The sequence below is a fragment of the Aplidium turbinatum genome, chromosome 1 (assembly GCF_918807975.1).
Source record: "Aplidium turbinatum chromosome 1, kaAplTurb1.1, whole genome shotgun sequence".
NCBI lineage: Eukaryota > Metazoa > Chordata > Ascidiacea > Aplousobranchia > Polyclinidae > Aplidium > Aplidium turbinatum.
Window position 1 is genome coordinate 8,999,288 of NC_137472.1, and position 9,886 is coordinate 9,009,173.

Below are 9,886 nucleotides of genomic sequence, written 5' to 3' on the forward strand. Positions count from 1 at the left end.
AGAGTTTCTGCAAATTTAGACATTTTTCATCCGTTCGACGTTTAGCAATGTCTGATCACGTTGAAAAGATGTATCCATATCACATTTTCGAGCTGAAACATCGTAAGTTAAAAACAAGCCTCTGTATAGAGGGAATTATTGTACTTTGAAAAAGTTCAAACATTTCGCCCCGATAGCTGAGTTTGTTAGAGCGTGACTTCGTGGACGAAGAAGCTTCAAGATCAAGCGGCGATGGTTCGACTATCGGGGTGTGCGCTTGAACAATGCATTATGAGAACTGCTTTCCGTTCAGCGGCACCTAACGGATGGTATAATTCCTCGGCAATAACACTTCAACAATCGGAAAGTTCACTCTGTCATTCTCAGTAACCGGCCCTGCATGAAAAGCCTCCACAATTATGCGAAGCTATCAGGAATAACCTATCAAGGCTTTGTCAGTGTGAAGGTAAAAATTCAAAACCAACCAACCAATTTTGTAATAAACTCTATTAAATTATATGTCTCAACAAAAGATATACGTCAAGAAAGCGTAGCGGAGTTAAAATAACTTTTTCTGGACAATAAGTTCATTGAAATTTGGAATGTCTACTAGACCTTCGCATTTTAATAAAACAAAATGCTTCTTCCGTTTTGCAATGGTGTGGGCATATAGTTAAAAGTCATCCCAATAAACACAGCGTGGAAGCACCAGCAATGTCTCAGCCAGTGGCGGATGAAACAAGTAGCTTTGAGAGGGAGAGGAGGGCGATTTAAACTAACACCAAGGACAACTTTGGATAATTGTTTTTGTGCCGTGAATCTTACAAGAAAATATAGCTTATAACGAAAACATAAACAAGATTTCAAAGGTTTACAAAGTTAGTATAATTGCACTGTTTAGTTTAGCGTTTATAATATGTAGGCAGCCAAACTAACTATCTTACAGTGAATTTGTTTTAGCATTTACCAGATTTGTAGACTTGAGTGGATCTATACGTAACATGTACTCAGATAACGGGACCAGATTTTAAGCAGCAGCTAAAAGACTAACAGAAATTTTGGAGTCTTTTGGAATTCAAACTTCTCTGAAAAAAAGAGAATTAACTGGGAGTTCATCCCTCCGTATTTCCCCGCCCAGGGAGGGGCCTGGGAAGCAATGGTCAAACAATTCAAAATTGCCTTTTTCCACGCTATTGGGAACTCAGCTCGTAAACCCAACTTTGTTGAACTTGTTACATTTACGGGTAGTGCCATAAGAATAGTCAACCAAAGACCTTTAGTTAGAGATGTAAAAAAACGTTCTTTTTTTGTTTTAAAGAAAAAATAGCTCGTTTTTTATGTTTTTATCTTATTTTTGTTTTTTATTCGTTTTTTTTTTTTTTTGAACCTTATTTGACATTAAATGTCACAATATGCAGCAATTAGGGTAAACTCATTGCAATAGCGTCTCTTTCAACAAAAAAACAGTCCCATAACTCGGAAAACTTATTTCAAATCAGACTTTTAGAGTATGTCTGGTATATTTTTTCATTGCAATTTTGTAGATCTCAAGTCTCAACACACGATCCATAAAGATTTCTCATCGTCTCAAATAGTAGTAACAGTGTCCTATGGTTGGCACATCTCAAGTATTGTCTGTAATTTGGTCCAGCCAGTTGTTAAATGCAGTACCACACTTGTGTACAGTTTCGAAGCCACCTGGGATATTGGTTAATAGGCATGTTAGGACCAGGTGGTCAGTGTCCTGTTTCTCTGCTTAACATTGGCACTTTTGACCAGCACTCTACACCTTTTCCAGTACAACGTCAAGAGGTTGTTCCAGTTGATGTGCATTTGGTGCAAACTTGATGAAAATCACACAAGCGGTTCTCGAGTTATAAGTGAAATAGCCACTAGGTGGCTTCATAGATAAGGAGCAATAGAAAAACGGTCATATTTCAAAAACCGCTCAACATATTTAGATAATTTCTAGCTCTACCTCCATGTTTTCTATGGCGAGCTATCTGTTTATGAACACTAAAACAAGTTTTGGCTACTACTTTTGAGATAAAAAGAAATTGACTTCTTGTCGTTACGCACCAACAAAACCATGATGCGTAACTTTATAAAAAAAAAATTATTGGGTAGAGGAAAAATTGATGAAAAGTTTGGCAAAAGCAGTGTAGAGCTAAAGTCCTAACTTTTAGCCCAAATCACATTTAAATGTAGTGAAAGATGAAAAAATTTTGATGTTTTTTATTTTCCCTGAAGAGGTTCAATACTCCTTTGTGATGTCATAGTCATGTTTGTTTTCTCTTAATCACACCATTGTGCTGTCATAGACATGTTTAAAAGAAATATGGTTGCACTTAATCCATCCAATTTGAACTAGTTGGGGGGGAAGAACAAGCACCTTCTCGTGGTCCCTCCCGTCATTAGCATATCTTTAAGAAAAATATATGCGAAGCGAAGCTTGGCACACTCGAGCAAACCAGGCCCAAGTTCAGCGCAGGGTGGATAGGGAAACGCCCTTCTCAGGGCGCGGCAGCTCCTCTGTCGAAAAGTACCGACGACCCACCGTACTGCAGCTGAACACCGAGGGCATTACGGCCAGCAAGCTCAGCATCATCGAGTATCTGGCCACAAAACATCAGGCCCTCGTTATTCTCCTCCAGGAAACCCACTGCACATCTGTGGATAAGTTGGTATTACCCAACTTCACACTCGCAGGCTAGGGACAGTAGATTACCGGGACAAGCAACTCCGTTGTTCCGCCAACATTAGAAGGGTAAATTGCCAATTTGACATTTTTTTCACGCTTTGCTGCTGGCTTGCTTTCAACTAAAAACTTTAAATTACTTCAAAACCAACTTCACTCTTTTTATATAACCCATAAAAAATACATTATTTTGTAAATAAAAAAAAATTACCCTTCTAATGTGGCGGATGAACGAAAAAGCGGATGTAGTTAACAATCCCGGTATCTACTATCCCTATCGCAGGCGCAACCATCAGCAGGAAACACGGCCTCGTCACGTTTGTCCATGAGCAACTGAGCTGGACGCCAATAGACCAGTCCAGTGCCCAATGGGAGATAGAGTGGTTATGCATAGACATATCAGGCTATCACATCATCAATGTCTATAAGCCACCACCCTCACGCTTAACACCAACAGCCATCCCAGTGTTCCCCCAACCCAGCCTCTATGCTGGCGATTTTAATTGCCACCACGTTGATTGGGGCTACAACACCACCAACACCCACGGAGAAAGCCTGGCCTCATGGTCAGCCAATAACAACCTCACCCTACTGCACGATCCCAAGGGTGCAGCTAGCTTCTTCTCCGGACGCTGTAACACTGGTACAAACCCCGATCTGGCTTTCACAAGTGATGACCCCGATAATTGCCAACCGGACAGACGTGTGCTAGAGAAGTTCCCCAGGACCCAACATCGACCCTCGATTATCACGGCTCCAACGCTCATAATGCCTGTCCCGAGCAAGCCTGTTAATCGATGGAACTTCAGAATGGCTAACTGGGAGTACTATAGCCTCCTCACCATTGAAGCCACACAGTATTTCCCATCCCCTCACACCAATAACGTGGAAGAAGCCTACCAGGACTTTTGTGATGCAATAACATCAGCGGCAAAACAATCCATCTCCCGCGGCCGATGAAAGACTTACATACCGTGCTGGGATAAGGAGTGCGAAAGCCTCTACTCTGACTTCCTCCACGCCCCTCAGGGCAATGACACCAACAGCTCAGCCACAGCTCTGCTGGCAAGGCTGGACTCAAACAGGAAGGAGCGCTGGACAGAAACCGTTGAATCAATCGACTTCACGCACTCCAGTCGCATAGCATGGAGTACACTGAACAACCTAACTGGCAGATCACGTGCCTCTCGTCAACAATGTCCCGTTTCAGCAAATTCCATCGCCTCACAACTTGTGGAGAACGGGAAATACAAATCGAGAGACCGTGAATCAGATAGATCCGTCTTGCAAGAAATGACGGACCTCTGGAGGGGAACAACCCCAGACGGGGACAACATCTCGGGTGAGTTCACCCCGGAAGAATTTTCCGCCGCCCTCCAGCACATAAAGCCAGGTAAAGCCCCGGGCCCTGACCACCTATTCCCGAAGTTGATACTCCATGCTGCTGCCTCCTTAAAGTCCTGGTTAAAAGACTTCCTTTCCTGCTGTTTGTGCCACCTGAGAATTCCCGGAATCTGGAGAAGAGCCCTTGTGGTTGCAGTCCCGAAGCCGAAGAAGCCCCCAGGGGACCCGAAGAGTTACCGTCCAATCTCACTGCTCTGCATCCCCTTCAAGATCCTCGAGAGACTCATCTACGCCCGTGTCGAACCAATAATAGATCCGTAGCTCCCCCGTGAACAAGCTGGTTTCCGAGACGGACGATCAACCGTAGATCAGGTCACACTTATGACCCAAGACATTGAGGACAGCTTCTCGGCTAAGAAGAAGGCTGGCGCCGTGTTTGTTGATCTCACGGCTGCCTATGACACCGTATGGAATAGCGGCCTTACCTGCAAGTTACTCCGTCTGCTCCCTGACAGACACATGGTCCATATGATGATGGAACTTGTGCAAAACCGCAGTTTTACCCTCACAACCGGTAGCGGTCGTCGAAGCAGACTACACCGACTTAAAAACGGCGTCCCACAGGGCTCAGTCTTGGCTCCTCTCCTGTTCAACATATACACCTACGACTTGCCCCCAACCATCTCCAGGAAATATGCGTACGCAGACGACCTGGCACTCCTGCACTCAGCAGGAAACTGGCAGTCAGTGGAGAGGAACCTCAGCCAAGACATGCAAACACTATCAGCATACCTCCAGAAATGGAAGCTACAGCTCAGCAAGTCAAAGACAGTGTCGGCGGCCTTCCACCTTAACAACCGGGAGGCACAGCGTGAGATAAACATTAACATTGATGGGGAACGCCTGCCCTACTGTACCGAACCTACATACCTCGGCATAACCCTGGACAGGTCACTCACGTACCGCCGGCACTTGAAGTCACTGCGCAAAAAACTATCTACACGCGTCGCACTTTTGAGGCGATTGGCGGGTTCCGGATGGGGAGCTGGTGCTAAAACTCTTCGTACAGCTACCCTAGCCCTTGTTCATTCCACCGCTGAGTACTGCGCGCCGGTCTGGTGTCGTAGTTCTCACACCCACCAGATTGATACCGCCATCAACGACGCACTGCGTACTGTGACTGGATGCTTGCGTCCCACTCCAACGGACTGCCTATCCATCCTAGCAGGCATCCAACCCGCTGAGCTACGCCGTAAAGGAGCCACAATTTCTCTCGCTCGCCGCGCTTTGGACCCGGACCATCTCCTCCATGCAACATTCAAGAGACCACCACCTATAAAGCAGCGACTGAAATCAAGACGCCCCTTTGTGCCTGCCGCACAACAACTCCTTAAGAACGCAGAAGAACTTGGTTTAAGTGCGGCACACTGGACGAACCACATGTGGAACACGGAGTGGCAAAATCACACCTCCACGCTCCGTGACTTCATACCCGACGTCGATCCCCGGCCACCAGGGATGTCCCTCGCAAGGCTTGCGTGGGTCAGGCTTAACCGCCTGCGAACTGGCGTCGGCCGCTTTCGTTCGGACATGCACAAGTGGGGCCTGGCTCTTTCATCAGAATGCGAGTGTGGTGCCACGGAACAGACCGCAGACCATGTCATCCACCTCTGCCTAATCCACCGGCTTCCACACGGTGCGCATGGTCTGAGAATCCTGGACGACAAGACTGCTGAGTGGCTGAAGATTTCCTGCCCTCCAATCTAGCCTGGAAAGATCGCTCATACGCCATCATCATCATTTTGAACTAGTTTGCAGGACTTTGAGACTTTAGCACAGTGGTTCCCAACCTTTTTGTTGTCACGGACCCCTTTAGAAAAATTATTAATTCTGCGGACCCCTACCCAAATTTTGCTTGAAACTCATTTAACATACTATTGACTATTGTAATAATTATGCTACTCAACTACTATACTGTGTCATATTGCATTGCCGCTATGACTCCTGCGGCAAATATCAGGTTAAACAGTTGCTCAATTAAGAAAGTTAGCGTACTACTGGCCTGCCAGTACAGCGTATAGCCGTATAGTCTCCAACTGCAAGCAGTGGTGTCGTTCCCACCACTATGAGGTAAACTGTAAGGAAAAGTATTATGAAGCATTTATTCACTATGTGAACACTGAGCAGTGCTGAAAAACTCCACTTTAAAGAGAAAATTTGTTCATTCAGGGTTGGTAGTTACTAGCAATAGTCAACATGGGTGGTGGGCATTTGAAAGGAACATTAACCTAAACCTTTTCTGACAAATGCACTTACTTTTGACAGCTAAAAATATCAGTAGGCTAATAAGATCTCTTGCATTATGTCACAAATGATCTGCAAGAAGCATCAATGACGAAGTGTCTAAGACCTTACGACACACGAAAGGAATACTTCTGTTTCAACATTTATAAAGCATATACACCGCTGCTAAATGTTAAGCTATCAGTTAAAAAACATGTTTAAACAAGCTATTGGCAATAGCTTGCATTAGTAAACTACCACAAACAAGGTACTGTGTGTTCTAAATACTGCCATCTTGTTTTTGCCAAAATTTCGTCAACCCATTGAGCGTGTACAAGAGTAACCAGTACCTTACCAGTATACTAACATTGTAGGCTAGCTAGCCTAACTTCCATAAAAGGAAAAATAAATTAACTCATCTACATTATGTCATGTATCAAATTGCATTAATTCAATGTTTTTCAAGTCTACTGCCACAAACATGGCAGAAAATGAAGAAGAAAGCAAAAGAACGTAGGACTATGCAAAAAATCTTTGCTGCCATGCACAAGCACTTAGGAATTTCAGCTCATCAATAAAACCATTTTTACTAGTTTAATGTTTTTCAAGAGCACTATAATGAAACTAAGCTGCAAATTGTAAAAAAATTTACAACTTTTCCAGAAAAAAAAAAAACGCTTGTTTTTTTGGCCCAAGTTTTTTTTGAAAAAAAACACGTTTTAAAAAAAAAAATACGGTTCGTTTTTTTTGCATTTACAACTCCAGAAAGGCCCTATCTGTGATGACCCTAAGCTAAGGATTCTACTGTTATCACTCCAGCCGCACTCCTTAACCTTTGTCCGGCTGCATGGGTACAATTGTACCCATTCCAATTTTAAAATACGACAGTCTTTTTTCTAGAAACCCGAAAGACCTGAAACTTCCTGACATCTCTACATTTCTGTGTTAGATTATGCAGACTAAATGTCGGCAAAAAATCTTTACACGTTACCGAGATTTAGGGTCGAGTTGTTTTTACATCCTTAACAGGCGGTATGGGTACAATTGTACCCTTGCACATTGTGTATCTAAATAATGCCAGTATACATAACACAAAGACAATTTTTTGAATGTTGAATGAAACAGAGTACAGAAATGATTTATTTGACACAGAAATATGAAAGAAAACTTAGTCGAGATGGGTTTAGTCAGTGTCACAAGTAATACACTTTGTTTTTGTTATGAAGTGTTCGTCGCACACAGGCTGAACGCAAGCCACGCAGCCTTTCCTGGTTTTACGTCGTTTTCGTTTCTGATCTCTGCAGACATAGCAACTGCCAACAATCGGTGTAGCTCCTCGATTTCCATGGGGTTCTTTGGGGTTAGCTTCTGCCCCTTCTGGCGGTGTCGCAATGGGCCGTCCTAGAACCATTTCCACTGCAGCTCGAAGGAAGCGGTTTCTCATCATCATGCGGTTGGTAGTGCGAGCTTCCACTGAAGGCATACATAGCTGTTTCGCAAGATCTTTCAGGAACTTTCTCCGTTGGTCCTTTTTCCTAAACACTGGCTTGTGTTCCCTGTAGATGATAAACGACGCTAAGCCAGTGACGTCGATCATGTTATAGAAAAACGCCAAAGGCCAACGCAGTGTCCGTCGTTTTACTGTGTATTCACCCAGCATTTTGTCCATTGTGTCCACCCCCCCTTTGGTTTTATTATAGTACGTGATGATCTCTGGTTTGCTTGATTGTGTTGCTTCGACTTCTCCAGTCATGTGCATGGATGATAGAAGCACAACTGATCTGTTTTTCTTTGGCACATATGAACAGACTGTTGCATCTCGATGGTAGGCGAAATTGGTCGAGTGAAGTGCTCTTTCCTTGCCAGGCTGCATGTTGCTTGGCAAAAACCTCTTGTTTTTTCTGACTGTTCCAACTAAAGTCATGTCCCAGGTGTTCAATACTTTAGCTAGCTGCATACCTGTGAAGAAATTATCGGTGGTGACATTTCTTCCAGAGCCTTTATACAAACAGACCAGGTCCAAAACTGTTCGCTCACCAACATTTGTTTGTCGGGGACCATCTATTGGTTTTCCAGTATAAAGCTGACCATGCAGCGGGTAGGCGTTTGATGCATCACAAGCCCAGAAAACCTTGATACCATATTTAGCTGGTTTAGATGGTATATACTGTGTGAATTTGGTATGTCCTCGAAATAGAAACAATTGTTCATCTATCGTGATACATTCATGTGGCTTGTAGGCTCTCTCCAAATTTTTATTCAGCATTAGCCACAGATCTCGTATTGGTGCAGCTTTATCTGTTTGCACACGTTCTGCACGTGTATTATCGTTGTCAAATCTGATAAATCTGAGCATCAACTTGAAGCGGTCACGAGACATAGCTGCACGTATAAGAGGCAAAGCATCTACTTTCCACATATCTTCCAGATTCTCTTTGTTATTCCTGTGTACACCAGCAGCAATAAGGATGCCAATAAATGCACTGAGCTCAACTTCAGTAAAGGGCTCGAATGTTCTTAGTGGTGGCCGTTCAGAAGCATTACGAAATCTTTCTGCGAGATTGTTGTTGAAAGCTTCATAAACTCTTCTAGCCTTTCGATTTGTTTCTCTTAGTATGATGTCACACATCTCTGGACTCATGATGGATTTGAACAGCTCTTTTTCTGTAAATAGATTGCTGGTTGCTGCAGGCCCACCTCTTTGTCGTAGGATGTTACGAGATCTTGTTTGGGCAGTTGGCAGCGGATCTCTATGCCATTCGGTTTCATCCTTAGCAATCCAAATGCTATCAACATGTTGAGACATGGCAGGGACATCTTCAACACTCTCGTCTGAGTCGTATTCTTCTTCCTGTTCTACCACCATTTCTTCTTCAATGTCGGACGCTTCTTCAATGCCATCATCTGCTTCCGGTATGTAGTTTTTATCGTCAGATGCAACATATGCGCCTTCCTCATATTCAGAATCAGATTCTTCAATCATACGCCTTATTTCATCGGCCGTATATCTGAAAGGCAGCAAAAAAGTAAATAAATGTGTAGGCTATAATGTTTCTTTGTGAAATACCGGTACTACAAAAGTAGGCTATAAGCTGGACACAAAATGATACTGACCTCAATCGTCGTGTTCTTCGATTATCGTAAATGCTAGATTCAGCATCACCATCACTCATGATTTCTTCACCAACCTTCCAAAACTTATAGCCTACAGTACAACCAATTTTCAATCTACAGTTTACACCTAACCAATTCCGGCAGAAAACTTACCAATTCCTACTAGTCCTACTCAAATATAATCAAAAACTCTAATACTGCACGTGCCTTGTCTTATCTAAGGCAAGAGACGAAGGGAGAGGAAACGAAGTGGAACGACTGGGATGACGATAGCTGATCGCAGGGGCAGAAAGGATGATAAAAATAAAAGGGGAATGGAGAGGGAACTGGTGCAGCAACACGTGCTATACTTCCCTAGAGCACAGTATTTAAACGCTCTGACCAATAAATACGGCATACCGTACAAAAAATATAACTAACTTGGAAATTTCAATGGAAAATGTACGTGGGTACAATTGTACCCATGCC

General features: G+C 43.5%; 1 protein-coding gene across 1 annotated transcript; it reads right to left on the reverse strand.

The window, feature by feature from the left end:
• Window positions 1-7,487: 7,487 nt before the first annotated feature.
• On the reverse strand, window positions 7,488-8,449 carry LOC145778560 (uncharacterized). The gene is made up of 2 exons (XM_082590073.1): window positions 8,008-8,449; window positions 7,488-7,860 (listed from the first exon to the last, which is right to left on the reverse strand). The coding sequence occupies exons 1-2, from the start codon at window positions 8,259-8,261 to the stop codon at window positions 7,488-7,490; spliced, it is 627 nt and encodes a 208-aa protein (XP_082446199.1). The 5' UTR covers window positions 8,262-8,449.
• Window positions 8,450-9,886: the final 1,437 nt, after the last annotated feature.